The 27,451-nt window shown below is 33.5% G+C and overlaps 2 protein-coding genes across 5 annotated transcripts; one reads left to right on the top strand and one right to left on the bottom strand.

Moving 5' to 3' along the window:
* Positions 1-10,666: 10,666 nt before the first annotated feature.
* Positions 10,667-11,708, top strand: LOC108469168 (uncharacterized). Its single transcript, XM_017770059.2, has 2 exons — positions 10,667-10,909; positions 10,999-11,708. The coding sequence occupies exons 1-2, from the start codon at positions 10,742-10,744 to the stop codon at positions 11,587-11,589; spliced, it is 759 nt and encodes a 252-aa protein (XP_017625548.2). The 5' UTR covers positions 10,667-10,741; the 3' UTR covers positions 11,590-11,708.
* Positions 11,709-15,156: 3,448 nt separating this feature from the next.
* Positions 15,157-16,373, bottom strand: LOC108469417 (uncharacterized). 4 transcript variants are annotated; one of them, XM_053018290.1, is made up of 2 exons: positions 15,973-16,373; positions 15,157-15,896 (listed from the first exon to the last, which is right to left on the bottom strand). In XM_053018290.1, exon 2 carries the CDS (start codon positions 15,849-15,851, stop codon positions 15,303-15,305), a length of 549 nt encoding a protein of 182 aa, XP_052874250.1. In that variant the 5' UTR covers positions 15,852-15,896; positions 15,973-16,373; the 3' UTR covers positions 15,157-15,302. The 4 variants fall into 4 exon arrangements, with proteins under 4 accessions (XP_052874250.1, XP_052874249.1, XP_017625792.1 ...); XM_053018289.1 differs by having other exon boundaries at positions 15,157-15,880; XM_017770303.2 differs by having other exon boundaries at positions 15,977-16,373.
* Between the last annotated feature and the right edge of the window lie 11,078 nt (positions 16,374-27,451).

Below are 27,451 nucleotides of genomic sequence, written 5' to 3'. Positions count from 1 at the left end.
CGTATGAGATTACTGAGCAAGTTGAGCCAGCGGCATATCGACTATCTTTACCATTTGAGTTAGAGAAAATACATAATGTGTTTCATGTGTCGATGTTTTGGCGATACCGATCCGACCCTTCACATGTAATTTCTCCGATCAAGGTTGAAATTCAGTTTGATATGTCATATGCTGAAGAATCGATTCGAATTTTAGCTCGTGAGATCAAAGAGTTAAGAAATCACATTAGTGAAAGTATTATGACATTGACACGGGGTTGAAGAAGCTACATGAGAACCTGAGGATGCTATGAGAAAACAGTATCCCAACCTATTCACTGGTAAGATTTTCGGGGACAAAAATCCCTAGTGGGAGACTTGTAACAGCCCGTTTTTGGTCAAATCAAAATAGTGATTTCGAAACCACAAATTCGATGTCAGAAAATTATTTTAATATTATTGTCGGTATTTACAGCATTTTATTTAATATGTGTGAAAATTTCGTGAGTTAATTTTATCGATTGGTTGGTTAATTTGATAAAAATGACTAAATCGTGTAAAATGTAAAAAGTTACATTCTACTTGTTAAAGGTGTTTAATAGCCATGGTTTATTAAAGTGAAGGTCCTTATGTTGTAATTAGACCCTTAATAGTATGAGTGGACATATATGGACTTTTAATGGATGTTTTAAATGGATTTTCATTAAGGTTAAAATGGTAATTAGCATAATTATTATATGTTAAATAAAATAAAATCAATTTTAAGCTTCATTTTTATCTTCTTGGCTGAATATTAAAAGGAAGAAAACCATTCTTAGGTTTTAAATCATTAGACACACTCTTAGCTTGATTAAGGTATGATTTTAGATCGGTTTTTGATGATTTCTAATTTTTTGTAATCGTTACAACTCAATCTAGCTAGCCCGTACCTTTAATTTTGAAACTGTTAAAGATTTTGAGAGTTAACATTGTTGAATCTAGGTGTTCTTTGATGTTTAATGTTGAAATATGATAGCTTGATGATGGATTTTCATGTTTTGTAAAGTGATTTTTGATGAAAATGCATAATAGGGATTAAATTGTGAAATATGTAAATTGAGTGGTTAAAATGTGAAATAAATGAAAGTTTTGGGCTGCTAGGGACTTATGAATAATTAGACCAAGCGTGGATTTATTGAAATTATGTGAATTTTGTGTATTCGTGAAATTAGGGACTAAATTGATTAAATGTGAAAGTTTAAGAGATAATGTGCAAATAAGCCTAAATGTATGTCTTGGACTAAATTGAATGAATGGTTGATTAAATAAGTTAATTTTGAAGATATTTAGATCAAGAAAAGAGGAATCGAAAATTAGACCGGGGGAAAAGCAAGGTTATCGAGTAGTCGATCCGATTTGTCAATTTCGAATACGAGGTAAGTTGGAATGTGGTAATTTCATTATAAAAGTACATTAAAAGCTTTGATATTGCATAAACTGCGATTATGAGATTATGGATAATGTTCGAATTGTGAAAATGACTCTACGAATACATTCGATGATAGAAATAAAAAGTGTGAAATCCCGATTGAACTTTATGAATAGATTTGGATACTAGTGTCATGTTGTTAGATGAGTTGAGTTGGCTTCGGGCCATGATATTAGCACTTTGGGTGCGAGTTATACCAATTTGGCTTCGGGCCGTGCATATCGGATGATTTGGCTTTGGGCCATGATAATTGTTCTTCGGATGAGTTACCTTGATTTGGCTCCAGGCCATGGTATAGGTACTCATCGTATGAGACTATTGAGTATCCAATTTCTATTACGAATAGTTGAACGGGTAAACGAATGATGTGGTTGAGAAAGAGGTTAGTACGAGGCGATACAGGTATGTACAAAACCTATTTAAGTATTAAATAGAGAAAGTTCAATAAGATGGTATTTAATATGTTTTAAGACATGAGAAAGGTTTGTAGTTAATGTGAAATTGGTTGATTTACATTTATTTGATGAATTAAGTCATTTACATATGAGCTTACTAAGCTATGAAGCTTACTTCGTGTTATTTTTCTATGTTTTATAGTGAATCAAGGCTAACTCGGATCCGAAAGTTGTCGAGAACATCATCGCACTATCAGACATCTATTTGGTACTTTTGAGTTGTGTATATATGGTATATGACATGTGTAGGCTAGATATGGTATTTTGGTTGTGATGATAGCCATGAGAGTTGGCTTGTAAATGATGTTAATATTGATATATGTGTGGCTAATAGAAATGGCTTACTTTGGCATGTTTGGTATAAATATGGTTAATTGTTTTGTAGAGTACAAATGCTTGAGGAATGCTTTGATGAAGTATGATTTTATAAGTTGAGTTGATAAGTATGTGATTAGGTAAATGGCATTAAATTGAGTATTGAAATTGGTTGAAATGTATGTTGTATGAATTGTGCATTTGATTGATGTTTTTGGCTACATAATTGTATGATAAAATGGTACCATTTTGGTTGTTTAGGTGAGCATGAGTTGGGGTGGCAAATTGGCCTTGCAAATGGCCTATTTTTGTCTACACAGACAGAGACACGAGCGTGTGTCTCGTCCGTGTACGACACACGGTCATGTTACACAGCTGTGTGTCCCCTGGTATTGTTATTAAAATGAAGTCAATATGACCCACACAGTCTCACACACGGGCATGTGATTGACCGTGTGGTACAAGTCAGTATACCCCCTAATTGGCACACAGCCTAGCACACGGGCGTGTGACATGGCCGTGTTGCATAAGTCAATATACCCTCCAGTTTTCACACGGTCTGGCACACAGGCGTGTCTTCAGCCGTGTGATACAAGTCAGTATGTATGCCCTGTTTCCACATGGCCTAAAACACGGGCGTGTCTAGAGTCGTGTGAGGCACATGGCCTGTTCACACGGGCGTGTGACACCTGTATGATTGAAATTTTACTAAGTTTCCAAAATTTTCGTATGATATCGGTTTAGTTCCGAACCACTTCTAAAGCATGTTTAAGGTTTCGTAGGCCCTTATAAGGGACAATGTGATTGTGTTGAATGATTTATCAGAATGAATGATTTATGGTTGATAAATGTATGCTATACGTTGTGTATTGATCAATAATACCTCGTAACCCTACTTCAGCAACGGATACGGGTTAGGGGCGTTACACCCCTGCAACTAGGAAAAATTTTAAAATTTCGCAAAAGAAATTTTGAGTTCCCGGTTTAGTCCCAACTTGTTTCTAATGTATATTTTGGGCCTCAAAGGCCCATATAAGGGACAATATGATTGAATATGATTGATTTCTAATATGAGTAGTAAATGATATGAATTAACTATATTTGATCTGTAAACTTCGGTAATGCTCCGTAACTCTATTTCGGCGATGGATATGGGATAGGGGTGTTACACTGTATCTTTAAAATTGAGAAACAGAATGCCTAGGTTTTTGCATACGACATAGCACACGGGCGTGTCTCTTGGCCGTGTGAGCCACACGGCCTTGCCACACGAGCGTATGTCCCCTGCACCTAAGGGAAAATTTTGAAATTTTGGAAAAAAAATTCTCTGAGTTCCCGGTTTAATCCCGATTTATTTCTAATATGTATTTTGGGCCTCGATGGCTCATACAAGGGACCATATGAGTATTTTATGATTAGTTTCTGATATGTATATTAAATGTTATGAATTGTTCGTATTTGATCTAAAAGGTCCGGTAATACTCCGTCAGCCTTTTCCAATGACGGATAAGGGTTAGGGGTGCTACTTTTCTATTTTATCACAGTTCACATCACTATTATTATTGTGTTTAAATTCAAACATACATCTCCCTATTTATTTTAATTTCACCACCACTATTGTTTTTAACTTCACAAGAGATAATCTCAATGGTAGTAACCTCAATTTAATAATTTTTTTAATCCTAAAATTCTCACTTAATAAACTAATAAAATTATAGCCTAACTCTCCAATAAATATTGGTCGCACTAAAAAAAATCGATTTCACCTCCTAAAAGATGTACAAATATTTCCCTATGGGAAATGTTTTTTATATAGCATTACACGCATCATTTAAAATGATGCATTATACATCATAGCTAATATATAGATGAGAATATTTGGGGGAATGGGTTAAGTAGAAATCATAGTTTCTACAACGTGAGGACGGCCTCCAAAATTATAAAGAAAGAGTAAGGGCAGCTCACTATTGGTTCGAGAAATTAGTTGAATTAATAGTATAGATTTTTAAATGATTTTAATTTTATAATTAAAATTTAAAGGAATAAAATTTATAATCATAAGTTAATTTTGGTTTAATGTGTAATTTTATATATAAAATTTGATTTTTATAATTTTATATATATAATCTTGGACATAACATCATTTTATGTTTATATGTTGTATAAACAAATAATTATATTTATTCAATATAAAGATAATTTGATGTATTTATTTCTTTAAATATACATAATCAAATCAAAATTAAAATTTCATATATATATTGAATCACAATCAAAATTTTACATATATATATATTAAAGAAAAGAAGAAGATAAAGAACATCAGATATTCAATCAATCAAAGAATACATGGCACACTGTATTTATAATACTCAACGTTAACAACTAACTAACAGCTAACTGAATAACTGTTTACAATAACCCACGTTAACTGATACTAACTACTAACTTCAACTATTTTCATTCCTAATATGCCTCCATCATCTTGACTCTTGCTGAACGGTCAACCTTTTAGAACCACCTTAAGACAAGTTCTGAATTTTGTAAACAGTGGTGCTGATAAAGGCTTTGTAAACATGTCAACGACTTGCTCCTGTGCAGGCACATATCCCACATTAAGCTTCCCAGCAATAACCTTTTCTCTAACAAAATATAAGTCCAATTCAACATGCTTAAACTTTGAGTGCATCACTGGATTGGTAGAGACAACAACTGCGCCAGAATTATCACACCAGATAGAGGTCTTCCGAGAAGGTGAAACATGAAGCTCAGATAGTAAAGACTCAAGCCATACCACCTCAATAACCACATGGGCTAAGGCTCGATATTCAGCCTCAACGGTTGAGCGAGAGACTACCGGCTATTTCTTCGAACCCCAAGCAACAGGATTTCCTCCAAGAAAAACACAGAATCCTGATATTGAATGTCGATCATCAATATCAGCACCCCAATTGGCATCAGAATAACCAACCATATCTAAAGCAGGAGCAGCAGAAAACCAAATACCATAATCCAAAATGCCTTGTAGGTAACGAAGAATGTGTTTAACTGCTTTAAAATGATGATCAAGAGGTCGATGCATGAATTGACAGACTTTATTAACAGCAAATGTGATGTCTGGTCTAGTGATGACCACATACTGCAAGGCACCGACAATGCTGTGATATTCAGATGCATTGTCAATTGCACAGCCAGTGTGCTGAGATAAGATGGAGGATGTGACCATGGGAGTAGGAGAACTATTTGCCTGGTCCATGTTAGCTCGTCGAAGAAGGTCGAGGACATACTTACGCTGACTTAGGATTAAGCCATTTGAAGTAGGAGATACCTCAATTCCAAGAAAGTAACTCAGAGGCCCTAAATTCTTTAGAGAAAATTGAGAGTTTAAGGCAGTAACAAACTGATCAATATACGCCTGATGAGTTCCAGTGATAATAATGTCGTCGACATACACCAAGACATACAACACCACACCTTCAGTTTTCTTAATAAACAGTGAACCATCAGATTTGGCCAAAGAAAATTGTGAAGACAACAGAAAATCTCGAAGCTTAGAAAACTAGGCCCTGGGAGCCTGTTTAAGGCCATAAAAACCCTTTTTTAACTTGCATACTAACAGTTTGTCACCATCACCCTGCTGCTCAAAACCAGGCGGTTGTAGCATATAGATGTCTTCAGTTAAATCTCTATTAAGAAATGCGTTATTGATGTCCACTTGGCGAAGTTGCCAACCAAATTGGACAGCCAAAGCCAAGACAACTCTAATGGTTGTTGGCTTCACTACAGGATTGAAAGTGTCCTGGAAATCAATCCCAGCCTCCTGTAAGTAACCTTTAACCACCAGGCGACCTTTATAGCGTGCAATAGTGCCATCGGCATGCCTTTTGAGCTTAAAAACCCATTTACACCCCACAGCTCTTTTGTTAGAAGGTAGAGAAACCAAATCCCAAGTGTCATTCTTCAAGAGAGCCTCATACTCTTGTTGAGCTGCTAGAGCCCATTCTGTGCTGGCCAAAGCTTCCACAATTGTAGTTGGTTCTACCTTACCAAGTTCAGCAGAGAAAAGTTTAGGCTTAAAAATCCTATTCTTGGACCTTGTCTGCATAGGGTGTATATTGGCAGGCAGGCTGACAGAAGAAGTATGAGCTAAGGAGACTGGAGGAACAACAGACGAATGTAAGGTAGGAGTAGACATACTACCAAAGGAAGCAGCTCCAGGTGAAATATCATCAGCAGACTGTTCTTGGAGACTAGGAGAGTCCACAAAAGGGTGAGGTGAAGAAGACTCCACCGAAGGTTGAGTAGGAGAGGAAAAAGCCACTTGCGAAACAACACCTGGGACCTGCGGAGGATTTGAAGACTCAGCTGGAGGGGAACTCATAGAAGCCACCACAACAGGAACTGAGGACTGTTGATGTTTGAAAGAAGGCTGAGGACTAGGCAAACCACCAGCAACTGCAAAAGGAAAACATGCCTCGTCGAATATTACATGTCTGGAAATGAACACCCTCATATTGTCATCAAGACACTTATATCCCTTGTGAACAGGACTATACCCAAGAAAAACACATGGTCGAGACCGAAATTGAAGCTTATGAGTGTTAAAGGGCCGTAGATAGGGATAACACCGGCAACCAAAAACTTTCAGATTCTCATAACCTGACACAGACTTGTCTAACATCTCATAAGGTGATCTACCACCGAGAACTGGCGTTGGAAGTATATTGACTAGATATGTTGCACTGATTAAAGCATGAGCCCCAAAACTCATAGGCATATGAGCCTGTGCCAGCAAAGTCAAACCAGTGTCAACTAAATGCCTGTGCTTCCTCTCCACCAGGCCATTTTGCTCAGATGTGTGGGGGCAAGACAAGCGATGACGAACATCAAGCCGAGAGAGAACCTTTGGAAAAGATCTAAACTCTCCACCCCAGTCTGTTTGGAGAGCTTTAATTTTAGAACCAAACTGAACTTCCACCAGTTTCTGTAGATGGAGAAATTTATCCAAAGCTTCAGACTTTCGTTGGATAAGATAAAGCCAGGTGTACCTTGTGTAAGCATCAACAAAGGAAATATAGTAAAAGTATCCTTCAGACGCCAAGGGAGCAGGACCCCATAAGTCAGCCACAATAAGTTCAAACGGAGCAGTGTACATAGTTGAGGAGGGAGAAAATAGAAGCTTATGAGACTTGCCAAGCTGACATGCAGAGCAAACCAAATTTCCTTTATAAGATTTGGAAACAATATTACACTTTTTGAGAACTGTCATAACAGTTTTAGTACAGGGGTGACCTAGGCGTCTATGCCAGAGGTAAAAAATGGAACTAGCAGAGGTAGGTGACGCCAAGGAAGTGATGTGAGTAGTAGCAGCAGTAGCAGAAGATGCTGATTCAGGATGAGCGTCGGACAAATCAAACTGATACAAACCATTATGTATGCGGCCCACCAACAAGATGGTCCCCGTCTGAATGTCCTTCACAAAATAATGAAAAGGATGAAACTCAAAAAACACTTGGTTATCACGAGCAAATTGAGTAACAGATAACAAATTCTTGCAAATTTGTGGAACATGTAACACACGTTTCAGATGAAAAACTTTGTTAGAACTTGTAAAAGAAGAAGAACCAATATGAGCTACGGGCACAGACACACCATTGCCCATGAAAAGCCTGTTGTTACCTGTGTACTGTGTCGAATCATGGAGATTACCCAAATCACTAGTAACACGATTGGAAGCCCCAGAATCAGGATACCAAATTTTTGTGTTCAAGTCTTGGTCTTTTGTCGAAGCAATATTAGCTTGCAAACCAGAAGTCTGATGAGAGCAACAGTGAGAACTTCCACATGGCGAGTTGGATACATCACTAAACTGATGACAATGAACTTGCATGGGTTGATCAGATACCCCCTCAAATGACTCATCAAACCTGTAGTAACATTTCTGAATGGTGTGACCAACTCGTCCACATAGCTGACACTGTGGCTTATTATGAGCAAATCTTCTTCCTCGACCTCTGCCTCGAAACAACCGAGAACTATTACCTCGAAACGGTGGTCGAGAGCCACGTTCAGGTTGCTCAGCATTCCTGACAGAACCAATATTCCTATCATCAGAGTTACTTTGATGAGCCACATTAACTTGCAAAGGCATGCTCGAAACTAAGTCTTGTTGTCGAGCTTCACAATCAGTAAGTAGATCAGCAAGAAGATCAAGGGAGACAGGCATCGTCGAAGCCACTACACGAATTGATTCATACTCTATAGGCAATCCAGTAAGAATAATACTGGTTTGTTCTTGTTCAGAAATGGGATTACCAGCAACCACCAAAGTGTCACATAGGCCTTTTATTTTGGCCAAATATTCTTTAATGGTAAAGTGCCCTTTCTTTTGAGAATACAAAGAATGCCTTAACATAGAAACAGTCATAGTGGATTTAGTAGCAAACCTTCGCGTAACCATGCTCCAAACATCAAAGCTTGAATGAGCAGTAGTAAGATGCACTAAAATATTGTCACTAATCGTGGATAACAACCAAGAAGCCAGCAGCTTATCTTGCTGCTTGTGCACCAAGAAGGCAGGATTAGGCACAATATCGCCATGACTATCAACAAGGGATTGCGGAGGGACAAAAACAGTTCCAAGAACAAAATCATGTAGTCCATATCCCTCAAGAATCAACAAGACCTGTTGCTTCCATAAAAGAAAATTGTGCTGCCCTAGCTTCACAGTATCATGCTTAGGAAATGGCTGAACTTTGCTCAATAAGCCACACCCAAGATCAGAAGAGGAACCAGCAATAGGTGTAGTAGTATGGACCGAGTGATGAGAATCACCGTCATTACCTGAACCAGTATCTGTGGCCATTAGAGAAGAGAAAAAAAAAAATCAAGGCTTTGTTACCATAAAGAAACAGAAAAAGATGAAGAACATCTGTATATTCAATCAATCAAAGAATACATGGCACACTGTATTTATAATATTCAACGTTAACAACTAACTAACAGCTAACTGAATAACTATTTACAATAACCCACGTTAACTGATACTAACTACTAACTTCAACTGTTTTCATTCCTCATATATATATAATTGCATTAAATTAAAATCCATTTACACTTTTAAGATATGTTAAAGAATTTAAATTAAATATATTCAAGACCATGGGCTGCAGAATTGACTTAGTTAAGCTGTCACATATCAATTGCATATCTCTAATATCATAATTCAAGTTTGGTACAAAAATATAATAGCTGCATTAAATATATTAACATTCTGTCTCTTATTTGGCCAAATTAAGAACAATATATTATATAGTTAGTAAAGAACAAAACATAGCTTAGTTAGTTGGTATCATCATCTTATTAACAAAATAAAATGTTTAGTTAAGAAGTTGGACTGTTTTCAATCCTTGAAAATTTTAAGAAAATTCAATAGATTATATTGCAAGGAAGGAGTTGGATAAACGGTGTTTTTATCTTTAATAAAGTTAAAAATAATAATAATAACGATGATGATAAGATTATTTATTATAATTGTAAGATAAAAAATCTTATCGCGCTAAAATTAATAGCTACCCATCTTCCCATGTGATATCACTTCTGTTGGAGTCAAAAATAATGTTTAGATAAAATTCTATCCACAATGAAAACTCTAGAATTCGATATTGAGAAAAAAACAAGCATATTTATTTGAATCACCTGTTGATCATATATTCTTGTTATAAATTTTAGCTTTTTAGTAGTCGAAAAAGGAAATTTCCTCCCCACTTTATCTCCGTCAGAGTTTTATCTGTAAAGTATTTAACTGTAATTTCACAGCAAGAGCAAGGGGACAAGACCTTATCCTCCCATTACAACAAACAAGACAAGAGAGTGAAACCTGGTGGGGAAGATACTGATGTAAGCGTCTGAGCTACGAACGTTTCATTTTGTCCCCACGTGTTGGTAGACCCGCAGGGAATAAAGGGTATTCCATATTATATAATTCAACATACACTGAATAATGGACTACACTTCTCCATGGTTCATTTTCACAGGCTTTGAATTTTTGTTCATTTCTCTGTTTTTAATTGAGTCAAGTTTCTATGACAAGTTAACCCGAATTTGGTCTAACATATTTTCATAGGCTTTTTTTTTTTATAGATGTTAATTAGAAAGAATTTAAACTTCGATTTTGGTTCTTCACTTATGTTCAAATTCAAAATTTTCCATCAAAACGATTTTTTTTCTAACTTACCAAGTTGGTTTTTGTGTGTGTGAAAATGATATTTTTAAAAAATAAAAAATCACATTAATATTTTAGCCCGAAATCTTAACACTAACTATTTTGAATAACAACATTAAAATAATATCAAATAAAAAAAATAAACACCAAATCTAGTAAAGGAATCAAATTTAACATAAAAATAATTCACATTGTCGGTTGTCAAATGGCTGAATCTCTTCAATAAGAACCTACCCCAGTTGTCTGCATGCAAATATTATAAGCCAATATAATACCAGGTGCCGGGCCTCACCTCATATATATGACATCCATGGCATTGGTAATAACCTCAATCAAAGGTATAGTTTTACTCACCAAAGACCAAACATACTTTCAAGCAAACAGAAGAATAAAACCCAAGTGGGGCAAAATGGCTTGTTGTTGGTCTGCTGAGAATGCCACTAAAGCTTATCTCCGAGCCTTGAATATGGTATGCAAAGGTCCTTTTATACTCCGTAATTTGTTTCTCTTCTAAACTATATACTTGCTAATTACTTTCCCTTCTGATGTATTTTATAGGGAAGAACAGGCAAAGGCAAAGAACCAGACGTAGCTGAGTTCATATCCGCCATTGCGGCCGGAAACAACGCACAGCTCATGGTGATAGCATGTGCTAACGTCGCCGGATCGACCGCGCTAGCCTTGGTCGCGGCGGCTCGTCAAACGGGAGGCCGAGTGGTGTGCATCTTAACTAGTCTCCACCATTATGATGCATCCGTAAGTGCAGTTGGAAACTATGGAGATTGTATCGATTTCGTCATTGGCGATACCGAGAAGCTTCTAAATGAGTACAGAAATGCAGATTTTGTGCTTATTGACTGTAATATCAGCGATCACAAGACGGTATTGAAAACAGCACAAGAAGGTGCAAAGCATGGAGGAGGAGGTACCCTCATTGTAGGGTACAATGCCCTTCATAAGGAACTTGCAGGTTGCAGCGGTGCTGATGGATTTAAGACCTACTATCTTCCCATTGGAGAAGGCCTGGTGGTGATTAGAAAAGGGAAGCCCAACGAGGCAAGAAAAAATAGCCGTTGGGTTGTTAAAATAGATAAATGGACCGGTGAGGAGCATGTTTTTAGGATCACTTCACCACAAATCAAAACTTAAGGCCGAGGTTTTGCTTTTAAGAACCCGAGCTCGAGTTTAGTTGAATTAGTTTGTGCATATTTTTTTCTCTCTTCGTTTGTTTTACTGTTCATGTTAATCATGTTTAAACGCAGGTAAAATTTTCTTAACCATAATTATTTTAAAAAATAAACTCAATTTAAATCTGAAGAAAATATCTATCATTGATAATTTGTACCTATTAAAGAAGTAAAATCGGTTGTATTTTAATTCGGATTTTAATATCTGCAATCAAAAATAAATTTCTTTACCCAAATCACAGCTTAAACAAAGATGTTCTAGCTTCACTAAAAGTTTTTTGCTCAAAACTTTGCTCCACTTCAGCAGAGTATTGTTATAGAAGCTTAAACTTAGCTGGAATATTGAAGCAAAAATGATTAAATTCAACTAGAACTCTAGAACTCTTGTTTGAACTTCGAGTTGTAAGTAAATATATTATAAGCAAAATAATAATCTTTTATTAAATATATATTAATAAATTAAAAACTTGATTCATCTTACACGTTGTTTGAGTCAAGTGTTAAAATATTCAAACTCAATTCACTAGAGATCTCGAGCTACATGAGTTACAAATCACTTGACAATGAACAAATTATATTTATTCTTTATTCAAATAATTTGTGAATACAAATATTTTATTTACTTTCTTATTCTCATTGTAATTTACTGGTAATTAATACTAGTAACTAAAGTAAGATCATTATAATCTTGATATAAAGCAATCAAAAACCTAATATTTTATAAGCAATCATTCTAGGATCTTTAAAATAATATGATTTTCACAAATTTAAAAATTACTTGATATGGAATTAGAGTTAGTCATTGGGTTTGATAAAAAGAAAATCATGATAAATTGATTTCTTTCTCTTAACATTATCCCTCTTGTTACACAAACCCTAAGCAATGAAGTCTATAACATTTTATGTTTTTTCTTTTTTTCTTTTTTTTTTTTTTTGTGTGTGTATTCCTCGTAGGTAAAGGAAAGGAATGATTAATTTATATGGATAGATTTTTACTTTGATACATCTATCAAGTAACTGAATAAATAGATAAAATTTAACTTCTATTAAAGTAAAATACTTAATCCCCTTAATTTGGGTCAGTTGATTTTAAACTCACTTGGGTCCATAAAATTAAGCTAAAAGCTTACATTCTTCCACTTGACCCAATGCGATAAAGTATAAACTTTTAAAATAATAACCATTGAGAGGGCATAACAAAAATAACACTCATCATTATTATCATGTGATAGTAAACTGCAAAAATGAATTATGACGGTTGCATATAGTTTGAATCACATGCTTCCTTCCATATACAACAACATTACAATTCAATATAATAAGTCTTTAAGTAACTATAAAAATTTTATTATTTTAAATTATTTCAAAATTACGGGCACACAATCATAATAATTGAACATGAAATATGTTAATTTTTATTTCTAAAACACAATAATTGAGTTCAGAGTATCACATTACCATAAAATATATTATTCATATTGAGATCTATTCTATACACATGTTTTTTTGAATGCCTTTAATTGTAAGCCTTTAGTTAACAAATTTGCAATCGTAAGATCAATTCTAAGACTGCTTTATAAACACTTTTTTTTTTACTAAAATTTCAAACTGGACTTTATTATTTTTTATTTAAACAGATGAAATAACAAAAAAAGTATAAAAAATTGAAAGAAACAGAAAAACAACGAAATTTGGACCAAAAACTAAAAGGCCTAAGAAAATTCAGCATAAAACAAATAAACAGAAAAATCTAGAAACGTGAAAGCACCGAATATGCAACTTCTTAATTCGCGATTGGGAAATATAAAGAGTGGGTTTTCTACAGTCAAGACATCTAGCAAAATCTAAATTTAAATATCCAATCACTTCCAATTGATTAGATCTCTTATAGGTGAGCATTTAATTCTTCATTCGTTTTAGGTATCGTAAATCTTTCTTTGCAATCTTTTGATGATCAATTCTAAGATTACTTTGATATCTGCCAAGCATTTCAACTGCAAAATTAATATCAGGTCTTGTGTAGGTCTTGACATACATCAAACTACTTATAACTGAAGCGTAAGGAATTGATTTCATTCCTTTTCATTCCACGTCATTTTTGTGACATTGCATGAGACTGAATTTGTTCCCTTTTTGTATAAGAACAATTCTTGCTAAACAATTATACATATTTAATCTCTTTAGAACTCTTTCGATATAGTTTTTTCTAAGACAATCCTAACAATCCTTGTGATCTATCTCAAAATATTTCAATTACTATCACATAGGATACCTCTCCCATATCTTTCATTTTAAAGTTATTCGAGAGAAAAACTTTCGTCTCACCCAATATGTCAAAATCATTTGCAGCAAGCAAAATATCGTAAACATATAGAACTAAGAAAATAAACGTGTCCCACTGATCTTTTGATATATACACCGATCAATGATGTTTTCTTGAAAACTAAAAGGCTTTATGGTACCATTAAACTTGATGTACCATTGTTGTGAATCTTGTTTAAATCCATATATTGACTTTTTAAGTTTACACCTCATTTGACATTTTCTTTCAACTGAAAAACCTTTAGGTCGGTCCACATAAACTCCTTTCTCAAGATCCTCATTTAGAAATGTTATTTTCACATCCATTTGGTCCAAGTACTCTAAATCATAATAAGCCACTAATGCCAAAATAATTCTTAAGGAGTCTTTTTTAGAGATTGGTGAAAAATTATCTTTATAATCAATATCATCGTTTTGAGTGTAACTTTAGACAATGATTCTAGCTTTATATTGTTCTATATTGACATTTGTTTCATATTTGGTTTTAAAAGCTCATTTACATCGAACTCATTTTGAACCTCTTGGCCATTGGACAACGTCTTAGACTTTGTTTTGTTCCATAGATTTCATCTCATCTTTCATGGATTTAGTCATTTATTAATCTCTTCTCCATTTATGGCTTGTGAAAACCAAATTAGATTTATTTACTCAAATATTAAAATCTGACTATTGCAAATAAATACCAGAAATGACTGATTTTCTCTCTTTGAGATCTTCTTTACGGGGTTATTTGTTTGGTTCATTTTTATTAGACCTTTGTGAGTTAGTTTCTTTTAAGGGTGTTTCATCACGTAAATGTTGTGCAACATTTTTAGAACATTCATTAATTGTTGAAACAATATTTGTGAAATTTGTGAATAAAGAAACATTTATAAATGTAAGAAATTTACACTAAGTATTCTTATAATCATAACTTATTTTGAATCACTCTAACTAACTTCATCATTCTTATTCTTCAGATTATATTAAAGCACTTAGATTTAGTTTATACAACACAAGGTTTAATTCTGAATCCAGTCCATGTACTTTTCTGAACCTTGAAATTCACTCTTTTTATTTTTGTTTCTAAGAATCACATTGTTATAATGTTTTCATTAAATTTAAAGATGTAATATTTAAATATTTAAAATTTCATTTAAAATTAAAACTCAATAGATAACATATATCCAAATTTAACACAAGTGAATTAATAATGTTATCAATTGGATTTTAATTTTAAAATTTTAATAAGTAAAAAACTATATTTCTAAATTTTGAATACACAAAGATTGCATACAGAATTAGACCTATTGAGAAGAAAACTCACTTCGTCTGATATAATATTTACATAAGATTGCCGCCGCATCTTTCGGTTTATCCTCTAAAAACATGCTCCTCTCCTGATCGATGATCGATGTACTTAATCCAGCGGCTAGGACACTTCTTGTTCCTCACAACCCCCCTATTAGCTCCTGCATGAGCAACATGTAATCCCTGCCCTACCGGTAAGAACAAAGATCTCACGACACGTGCCCCTTTTTCAAGCACCCCATGCCATCTAAACCCAGAAATGCCCCTATGGCATGCATTCTTGCATGCCAATACCGCACCGTCATGATTCAATTTAGCACACCTTAAAACCCTAGCGAAATCCTTTCGCTTTAAGTCCACGACCAGGAAATCCACATCGTGGAGCCCCTCCATCACTTCCTCCGCTTCTCCGACGATCACCGCCGTCGATGACACCGTCCCGGCTTCCTCCATGGCCTTGATGTAGCCCAATCTTGACCGTTCATCCGGGACTACGCACATGTGTCTTCCGCACGTGTGACGCGCCGCTACGGCGAGGCCTACGCTGGTTGCTATGGGACTCCCGTACGACCACGATTCCACTATCAGCTTCGAGTTCCAGCCGGCAGCCATGGCTGATAGGAACTCCGACACGCCTGGCTCTTTGAAATTTTGACACTGCAAATTAGCTAGCTATTAAAATACAAAAAGAAATAGATCCATGGGTAAAAGGCTATGGAAAAGGGAAACTTACTTACCAGCGCTTTAACAGTGTCTAGATAAGCTTTTGAAGCTATTTCTTGAGACCAAACCATCTGGATCATACCGCTCTTTATGAATTTTCTCCAGTTTTTTTCTAGATTTCTTTTATTATGTATTTTTTTGCAGTGGAGTTGTTAGTTATAGCTTTTAAATGCTTGCAAGTTGGGTGCAGGAGAAAGGCCAACGTTGACATTCGCTTACAAAATTGGAAATTTAAAAAGACGTATAAGCTTGCCCTTCCTTGTGAGATGATAACTGATAAGCAGCGCTAATTGCCTCACCACACTAAAATTACTAATATTCAATCTAATTTAACGAATATACCAATTCAATTTTGATTGGTAATCATGCGGAGGAGGGGCAGGCCTTGTACTGGCAGTCCGGAATCGTACGTATAATCTAATTTTTGTCAACTCTTATACCCGACTTTACTTTTTCTTCTTGAATAATTGCTGACGTGTTTGTGTTTTTAAAATTTTCTAAAAACGCATAATGATAAGTTAGTCCTTAATGTTTATTTTTTTTCCTTTTGTATTTTAGAGTCCCAACCATTAAAATTAAGTTAAAATGTTTCTTTTAGATGGAAAAGTTAATCAAATCATTAAAATTTTAACGAAATTTACGCGACAAATCATTTGATAGTCTAGGTATACTTAATAAAAATATTTAAAATTTCTAAAAATTCATAAAAAATATTTATGTCAGAAATGAAGTTTAAATAAACTATGAGATGTCAATACCATAAAAATTTTAACATTTAAAATAAATTTTTCATTCAAAAACAAAGCAATTTTAGCAAAATTTGAAGGTTGAGGGTCAAGGTGATCTAAAGAAAAGAATTAGGGTCCAGATAATAAAATTAATAAAAACATTAAGTGCTAAAACTATAAATTATACCTTTTTAAAATATCCACTTTAATATGAAATAAAGCGTTTACTTTAGTTGCAAGTGACAATTAAATTTTGATTGGTCGGTATGGACAGAAATGTTTAGTTTGATATGAATCAATAAATATTTAATGTGGAGAGAGAGGAAGATAGGAATGAGCTGGATTATGCTTTAGGCGTTTTAATTATTTTTTTTTTTATGAATTTGACTTGCAAATTTTGAATTATATTTATATAGACCTCGTAGTAATTCAAGTTTTCCGGTCAATGATTTGTTATGATTAATTATAAATCCTTTTTCTTTCCGATTCAGCACGCACATGAAGGAAAATATATCTATAAATCTAGGATATATTTTGAGATAATATTATAAATCAAATTTTGTGTTATTCCCACCTCATCCATTTAATTTTTATATTTTAATTTGCTCAATTACAATCTTTATATTTTTCTATATTTAAAATTTTCTTTTAACCCAAACAACCAACTGTTAAATTCATTTTATTGTATTTTCCAATTTGATCATTCATAATTTCTATATATTTTGAATTTTAAAATTTTAATCTTAGCATATACGATGAAACTTAAATTTACTAACTAACTTTTTTTTATAAATAATATGTGAAAATCACAAGATAAAATGACAATAAACATATAATAATTTGTTTTCTACATAAGATTTTGAAAATAGTACTATAATTCAATAAATTTAATAATTACCCTTTTAGTTTAAAAAATTATTATTATTTAATAAGATTAAAAATTAAAATTTTAAAAATACAATGACATAAAATAATCTAATTAAAATATAAAAATTAAACCCACAATCTAATATAAAAACTAATAATAAAATTTAACTTACTTAATAATAAAATGATATTAATAAAACAAAAGTCACAAGTGGAAGAGAAGTGAAATGAAATGATAACACAAAATTGCCTACTATTGTTACTGTTAAGATAATGATGGTAGCCATTCCCCCTACAGTACACTTAATCGACTCAAATCTATGTACCATACATACCTATATATAGAATGAACATTCTATTTAGGTTTCTCTCTTGTTCAAACAATATCATGGATGTCATCGATGATATCACATGTATAGTGATTTTTTCATACTTTAGAACAAGGTTGAGATTGATCAAAATCAACACAATGATAGCCTACCTCAGTTTCACCTTCTATCTTTCTTACTCTTATCAGCATATTTGTCCTCCATCCATAAGTGGTCACTAGAAGTTGGCACTACAACTTCCAATGAAGATTTCAGAGGATTATCTTCTATCAAATTTCTTCCACATTAGCATTCATCATCAACCACCACATTAATGGACTCCATTATCGTCTGTGTCCTATTGTTGTAGATTTTATAAGCTCTACTATTCATAGCAAACCCCGGAAAAACACCTTGATCAAACTTGGAGTCAAACTTTCCTGGATGCTCTTGGTCCTTCAAACTGAAGCAGGCACTTCCAAAGACATGAAAGTATTTCACACTTGGTTTCTACCATTCGATAACACATAAGGGGTGACTTGAGTCTTTGGTCTTAGATGAACCCTATTGATCATATAGGTAGTTGTGTTAACAGTCTCAGCCCAAAACTTGTGAGCAATAACCTTACTGTTTAGCACCACCATAGCCATCTCTTGTACTGATATGTTTTTTTTCTTTCTACAACTCCATTCTGTTGCGGAGTTTTTAGAGCAGAAAACTCATACTTGATCACTTCATTCTTATAGTAATCAACAAAATCCTCATTTTCAAACTCCCTTTCGTGGTCGCTTCTTATCCTTATGATCATTCCAATAACTCAACCCTTTTCATTCATCAAGATTCTGTACAGCTTCTTGAAGGCTTCAAAAGTGTCAGATTTGTCTCTAAAGAATCTCACCCATATGAATATCACATATCTTTGCCACCAATAATCTCTGTTTGTATAAGGCCTATCAAATCCATGTTAAGTAACTTTAGTGGCTCGAATGTTTGAACTTGAGAGACTTTCTGATGCTTTTCTCTATGTTGTTTACCCTTCAAACAATTGATGCAGACTTTAGGAACATCACCTCTCAGTTTAGGAACACTGCTAACAGCTTTGAATTGGATCATTCTTTGAAGTCCTTTGTAATGCACATGGACAAGTTTCTCATGCCATATTTCTAACTTAAAGACACTTGCCTTGTTACACTTCACAAATTGTAGAACCTTGTGAAATTATCAAAGGTCCTAACCCCTTGCATAATTTTCTCCTTTGTCTTGGAAAGACATTTTCCAACCATTTTTGGTAAAGTTGACCAACATCCTTTGGTCATACAATTGGCTTATATTGACAATATTAGCTTTCAAACCATTCACCTGTAACATATTTTTCAACCTAGGCAAACATTGAGTATCTAGAATACCTTTTTTAATTATATCACCCTTATTTCCATCACCAAAAGTAACTCTCTCATCAAGATAATCTTCAAAGTCAACAATGAAATTCTAATTCTCTATCATATGTCTTGAACAACCATTGTCAAAATACCACACATCTTTATGAGAACCTTCAAGGATCTATGCGCTACAAGCAAACACTTTGCTTGTTTTTTCCTCCAAACTTATTTCTGTCTTCTAGTCGTTGAGGGGTTATGTAGTTGGCACTTTAGCTAGCATGGAATGTTTCCACCTCAAATCATGTAACATATTGAAACACCTTGGTCTAATATGTCATGGGGTACCACAATAATGTCGAATGATTCTAGAACGAGTAGATACCTTTTTATTCTTAATCATTGTAGTCTTAGTTAGAGGTGATTACGGGTTGAGCCTCAACAAAATTTTAGGCCCATTTTCTAGGCCTAGGCTCAACCCGACCTGAAAAATGAGCCTAAAATTTTTCCCAAGCCCAACCTAGATAAAAATGCTAAAACTCAAGCCGAACTCGACTCACCAGTATTAATTTTTATAATGTTATTTTATATAAAAAATTTTAAAAATATAATACATCAAATACACCAAAAATTAAAATAAATGTTTTCCAACAAATTGAAAATAAATTACAAAAAGTCTCTATACTTAAATAACTTTAAAATAGGTGTAACTTAATAAGCATACGCCTCTAAAATAATAGAAAAATTAACAATAAAACAATAATTATACAATATCAGAGCATCAACAATAAAATAGTAATAATATAATACTGAAATGGAAGAAAAATAACAACAAAACACAACAGCAACATAGTAGAAACAACAGCAAAACACAACAGCAGGTTTTTTTTTTTTTTTTGCAAATCTAGGTTAGGCTTGAACCAAGAAAAGCTTACCCAAGGCTTGATCTGTTCAGAAAATGGGCTTTAATTTTTGTCCAAGACCATTTTTCAAGCCTATGTTTTTGCAAAAACCCTCCCACTTTTTGGGTCGGTAGTCTTAGTTAAGCATTTACCAACTTCAGTCTACTTGGATGCTTTCACAAACACAACTAGACTCTCCATAACGACTATCCATTTGTTGATAAATCTTAGTCCACCTCTTCCAATTTCCTTTTTGCAAAGGAAATGATTTCATCCAACTTCCTAATCCTAGCATTGAACATCTCAAGAAGCAATTTTATTTCAGCCAACTCTTTTTGGTGTTAACCAGATTATCCAACTCTTTGGTCAACAAAGACTCTTTAGCCTCAACCTGCTTAATCAACTACCTATTTTCTTCATTTAGTTGAGTATTCTCTTATGATAACTGAGTAATGAACTCACATACTTGTTCCTATTTACTCCGCATGGTCTTGTAAGTGTTCGGGAGCTCTCCATCAAAACCTCTATCAAAATCATCATCTACCTCAAGCTAAAAACCAGATAACACATTCAAACTGAAGGTAAAAAAAGTTATTCACTTGTTCCTAATCAGACCCAAAATTGTTAGAAGTGTCCTGATCACTCCATAGAGAACTCAATGCTTTCTTCATCTTCTTTAAAGTGTTAACACACTCAACCTGACTATGACCATAACCAAGACATTCATGAAACTAGATGCCCTTCTTCTTTTCTTTCTTAGTCTCCTCTTTGACAGTAACACATTTGCCCTTATTCTTAGAAATGTTCTTTGATGTGTTGGATCTAGTGCCCTAAGTGTAGTATCTTTTTCTATGTACACTTGTAATTTTTTTGAACAGATTGTTTGATAAAACAAATTTCATGTATTACAATAATATACTTTGTATAATTGGCCTTATATGGTTTTTGCATGTAAAACAAAATAGAAGAAAATATTAGTTCACTGGTTGTTTAATGTTTAAACTAATACTAAGTGATATTACGTGGTTGGATCGTAATACGAAAAGACAACATGTATTTATTGACGAACCTAAATATTCCGTTTAATCAAAAATTATCAAACTGATTAAAAGACTAATATGTCGTCTATCAAGTCCAATTGTGGAGATGTCTTGTCTTGGGCATTGGAGTAGAAGACTCCTAGAAGATAGAGGCATAGATGTGACTGACAGGACTAACAAGACTAACAGTACATCGGATAAGACCCAAGAAGAATAGATTCTGAATTCGTTTATGGATTTATTCACTTGTGACGTTCATAGTATGGCATACATAAATTCTAAGTGGATGACAAACTATGTATCTGTGAGTCGTATACTTTGATGTAAGTAAAAGCCTAAGTTCAAACAAATAAGGAAACGAAAGATGGTGCATTGGGTATACAACTTCTGTAGTATGTAGTGTCATTCACAACAATGGAATTCATAGTCTGAGACATGGATAATGATATCCTCTTATTGGCTTACATGGTTGATGAAAAGTAAAAGTAGCCACGGGTTGTTCGTCTTTGTAATGAATAACTTGATTACTATTTGATAGTAATTAACTTTTCATGAAGGAATATGTAATAGTTACCATGAGATAAAATAGGAACATATTGGGAGAAAGAATATTATCCCAAAGAGATTGAGGATATCCTATGAGGGTAACACACTTGTGATAATGTAATTGGACGAGCATTGATTGAGTTGTTTTCGTAATGGTATATCATTGGGAAAGCTCAGCACGATACTATAGTAGAATGACTTTGTGACTAAATGAGTTTATAATTAATGGGTGAAAAGCTAGAACTTAATTATAAATCATTTGAGTCTTAATTGCATATGTCCAATCGATTACTCCGCTAGCTCGTTCAAATCATAAATAAATTGCATGTTTAATTAAATGAATAGAAATAGTGAAAATGGAGAAATGGGAAACATTTAGAAATGATTATGGTTTTCTTCAAAGTGAAATTGAAAATGGAGAAATGGAATCATTTGGAAATGAATGAGGTTTTTCCCAAAATAGAAAATAAAAATGATCTGAAAATAATTTTATGTTTTTCAAATTAAATGAAGTTTGAAAATGGAAATAAAGCATTTGGTCATTGTGAACTGTTGAATGTAGAAATATTAAATATATTTTCTCATAGATTCTTTTATGGTAAAATCGTCATGATTTTAACAAAACTAGAATTGAGTTAAGAAGATTATTTAATAGGAAAAACATTAAGATGTTTATTTTAGGAAATAGAAAAGTAAATCTCGATTTGGATCGAATTATAAAATACTGAGTCAAAAACCAAAGAAGTACTTGTAATTCAATCCGATATAAGAGAGGTCCAAAAGCCTCTGATGTAAAAGGGATGGACAGGAAGCCCTAATAATATTAACTATGGTTTTCGCCCCCTATAATCCTAGATAAACTAGGAGTTCGTTTTTCTAGTTGAAATAAACTTCTACAATTCAGCAAGGGTTCTACCTCCTCTCCTTGTAAATAGATGACACTAGTAAAGCTATTTAGACACAACTTTAAGACATTGTTACTCTTCCCGAAAATAGAGAGAATTTATTCTCAACTATTAAATTTATTTTCTAGAATAAAAATTTCTGTCTGTTTTTATTTGAAAAGAGATTTGAATTTTCACACTTAAACAAAGAAAACTTTTTCTAGTCCTGTGTTTTAATTCGAATCATTCGAGCTCACACTTGAAACAGTTCATGGTACGAGAATAGCAAAGAAAGTCATTTGATTGAAAGTTAAAAACAATAAGGATCCGTCAAATAAAATGTAGGTGTGAATTTGGTTTAGGGATTATTGCTATAAATATCATAAACTGGCTTAGTTTTGAAAATTTTAATTTTTCGTTATGCAAGAACACTGTTTTTGAACCAGATTTTTTCCAATCATTAGTATTAAAGTGCCAGGTTGTGCTACATTTGTAGTACAAACCGAGACCAAAATTCTCTCTCTTCTTTATGTATGATTATATTTGATAAGATGTGACATTTTTATAATTGTATGCATGTTTGGGGGAATATATGTGAATGAATGTATATTATTATTTTATTATTATGTATGATAAAATAATTTTTCAAAATTTGTGATTCCTAGAAAATTAATTGTAATTTATTAATTTCTCGGGCATGTATATTTTAGATCGTGGACAATCATCTCCAAGTAGGGTTTTATTTTATTATTATTTTAGAATAAAATATGTGAGTCGAAAAAGAACATAAGAATTTTGTAATATTTTTCCCAACGCCAACTGGAGAATAGAGACGCATACAGTTTGATTGGGATTACGCAAACCCAACCCAATCAAATTGGAAAATGACCTACGGTGGTTCGACAACAGGAGGTTGTCGATGGTCCAACGGTGATGATCGACGACAAGGTCGCCGCGGTGGTCTGGTCATGGCCGACGATGGTCTGGTGGCGATCGGAGGTATCAACAACAAGGAAACGGTGACAACAGAAACATGAGACGATACTACAACAGAAGTCTGTGGTGGCAAAATTGAAGACCCAAAGTATGCTCTGGGGTAAATTTTGTCATATTTATTTTTTTAGGATTGAATCATTGTAAATTTTTTTATGAGATAAGCATGATGATATTTATATGATTGTGAATGTATGTTCATGCTTATATATGATAAACGTGCCATATAGTTTAAGGAAGAATGCCACATGTACTTGTCATGAATATATTGATCATTCATGATTGAATCCAGACATTAAAGACCTTACATATTTTTAAAAATATTGAGTGAGAGAACGTCCCTAAACAAGACCTTCGACCTCTATCAATAGTCTCTTGTGATGGCATGGAATGTTGGTATAAATGGAAGATTTTAACATATATTTTTTGAGTCATAGTTGATGATTGAATGAGATTAACATGTTAATTATATATTTGGCTTGAATGTTTGAATTGAGGTGCCAATGAGGGCATATTTGTTAGGCACTTAGATTGATCATGACTTTGATATATTTTGACATGTTTTGGCACATTTTGATTAGATTTGAATGTTGGTTAATGCATGGTGATGCAGTCGTAAACCAACTAAAAATCTGATTAAAGTGTAGCTATCAATTAATAGTATAACTATGGTGAGCAAAGATATTGTTTCCACGAAGACTAGAAGGACTAGTATTTATTGTCTTTCTATTATTTAACCAATAAATTTGAGTGGTGGATTAAAAACTAAAATTAACTAAATTAATTAACTACGAACGCGACAAAAAACAAATCAGGAAAATAATCAAGTAAACAACCAAGAAGCAAAACAATACCCAGGAAATAATTCACATAGATTTCATTTATCATTATCAATCTAAATTACACAATTTCTTCACTTAGTATCTTGATCCGTCTAATTACCTAAATTATGCTAATATCTCTCTTCAAGAATAAGAGCAACTGACTCTAGGTTAATTAATTGAAGTTTCTTTCCAATAAAAATCCCTATTATCATATTAACTCAATTTATATATTCCCTTATTAGATTTGACTTTAATCCGGTAGATTTATGTCGTCCTATTTCTAGGATTGCATGCAACTCCACTCAATTACGCTAGATCTACTCTTAAACAAGGTCTATTCTTCTCTAATTTAAGCACATTAAACATTGATCAATAGTCTAGAAATATTAAAATAAGAATTAAACACACATAATTAAGAACAAGATCTAAGTATCTATTGCGTAAAATAAAAATCAAAAGACGTAATTCATCATAGTGTTCATCTCCCCTAAGTATTTAGAAAATTAGTTCATGATCACAAATAAATACATTCCAAAGATAGTATAACCATAAGAAACAAAGAAACTCATAATAATCTCCAAAGAAATCGAAAGGAAATCTTCAATCTGGACGGAAATCTAGTTCAGAATCTGCTTCAATGGTGTTTTTCGAGTTGTTACTTGAGTATTCTATGACGGCTCTCTCCTATTTTCTTATTTTTGTCATACATAGGTCTTAGAATGCCAAAAAAAACCCTCAAAATCGTGTTTTTCTACTGTCCGGTGTGTAATTCGTGAAATCGACACAGCTTGCCATATGGTCGTATGGTAGACCATGTGGCTCACACGGCTGTGTGAAATGGTTCAGCCCATGTGGCTGCTATAACTCGCTCTGATTTTTCAGTTTTCGCCTGTTTTTCACTCATTTTATTCCCAAATGCTCTCCTATGTATGGAAACATGAATTTAAAGGTTTAGAAACATAAAATTCACAATTTACATCGAATAATCACCTAAAAAAATTAAGAACGAGATTAAAACATGTAACTTTTAGCATTTATCACATAGCTTGGAACCTAAGAAAGGGTGTGTGAAATAGCTTATGTTTGAAGGTGTTTTTGGGTATACACGGCCAGTGACATGGTCAAGGCTATGTGGTTCTTTAATTTTTGGTGCAGGATTGTTCACACAGTCTTAGAGAGTTACACAGCCTGGCGACACGGTCGTGTAACCCTATATTCGAATTCTACACAGTATGAGAACACGGACCTGTGATCCTATATTTGAATTGTACATGGTATGAGCACACAGACATGTGGAGTAGTGATACAGGTGTATAGAGTAACCACACGACCAAGCTTGGAGCCATACGGGTTGGTCCCTTTCACACAGCCATCTAATCTCTGTTTACACATTTTACTTTATTTTTTTAGAAGTTTCAATTTAACCCAAATTTGATCTCGGTTTGTTTTAAATGTTTCGTAAGCTCGATTTAGGTCTTAAATTGATTTATTAGCATTGAAATGATTGATAATGAATTATTTGATCATTATTAAATGTTTTTATGAAAGTTGTTCAAAGTTTATTGTCGCAACACCTTATAGCTCAAGTCAGGCGACCGGACCAAGTATAAGGTGTTACATAGACCGGCCTCTTTGGTAGGTCCAACTTATTTTCACTTTTTTGGGTAATAAGTAACATATTTTCTTCATTACAATTCATATATGAATATATTCAATTTTTCAACATCATACCAATTATCAAGCTTATTATCAATGACCTCTATTAACCTAACTCAGACTCGACTAAATACACAGATCATCCAACCAATACACTAGATTGGCACCGAGTGCTAGCATGTAAGCACATCAACACATACACAATCTAATCTTATGGTATGCCAACTATAACTGACTCAGTCCGACTTGTTAATAGGGTACAAATGTTCAATTTCATATACAATTCAATACATATACCATGTTTCAATCATATGCATATTAAAATTGAAAATCATCATCTATATACATTTTTTTATATCATACCATAAAAGTAACAACCCGATTTACAACAGTGTTGAAAATAGTGGTTCCGAGACCACAAATTCGATCATAGAGTTAATAAATATTATTTATTAATATTTACAAGCTTTTTATAGTGTTTTATTTATTATTAATTGGTAATTTCGGTTAGCATATTAGAAATGATGTGTATGGACTAATTGTAAGAATTAGTGAATAGCTAGTTAAATAAGTTTAATAGGAATTGATTAAGGTTTAAGGTGATAAATAACCACTCTTGTATGTTTTAGCTGTTGTGTCAATGTATATATACACCTGTTAATTTTCATTGATGGATAAAAAATATACTAATTGGTGGTATAGATTGTAATGGATGGAAAGAGAATTTTCACTCTCATCTTCCTCCACCAAAAGCATTATTCTCTAAAGAATAAAGCTCTATGCATTATTAGGCAATCGACCCTTGCATGTAAGTGAATTTGAAGTCTATTTCGTAAGAATGTTATGTTTTTGAGATATTTATATCTCGATTTAGATAACATGCATGCTCGATTTCAAAACTATTAAAGTTGAAAAGTTGAAATTGATTAAATGAATGTGTTAATGTTTAGATCAAGAACCAAATCAACCCATTAATAATAGAGGAAAAAGAGGACTCTTGGAATAGTCTCTAATATCTGGTTCTGTTGTTGTACCAAGTAAGTTCATAGGGTGTTGTTATGTTTATTCATAAAATGTTTAAATGTTAATGTATATGGAAAAATGTTAGTAAACTTGTATTAATAAGGTCAGAAAGGTGTTGATTAATAAAAAAGAAGCTCTATTATGTTTATGGAGCTTGAATGAACAAAGGATACAGTTGGTATGCCAATAGGGGGATTGTACGCTATATGAGATAGAAGGGAGATGTGTAGAAGATGAAGGAAACTGAAGGTTTCTGGAATCCTACATTTGTTGCGGATTTCCAAATTTAGTCTCTATGGAGATTCTGACATGTTATCGAATGGGGAGCAATCTAGCATGTTA

The sequence above is a fragment of the Gossypium arboreum genome, chromosome 8 (assembly GCF_025698485.1).
Source record: "Gossypium arboreum isolate Shixiya-1 chromosome 8, ASM2569848v2, whole genome shotgun sequence".
NCBI lineage: Eukaryota > Viridiplantae > Streptophyta > Magnoliopsida > Malvales > Malvaceae > Gossypium > Gossypium arboreum.
Note: the sequence above shows the minus strand (reverse complement) of the source record. Positions and strands in the feature narration are given on the sequence as shown.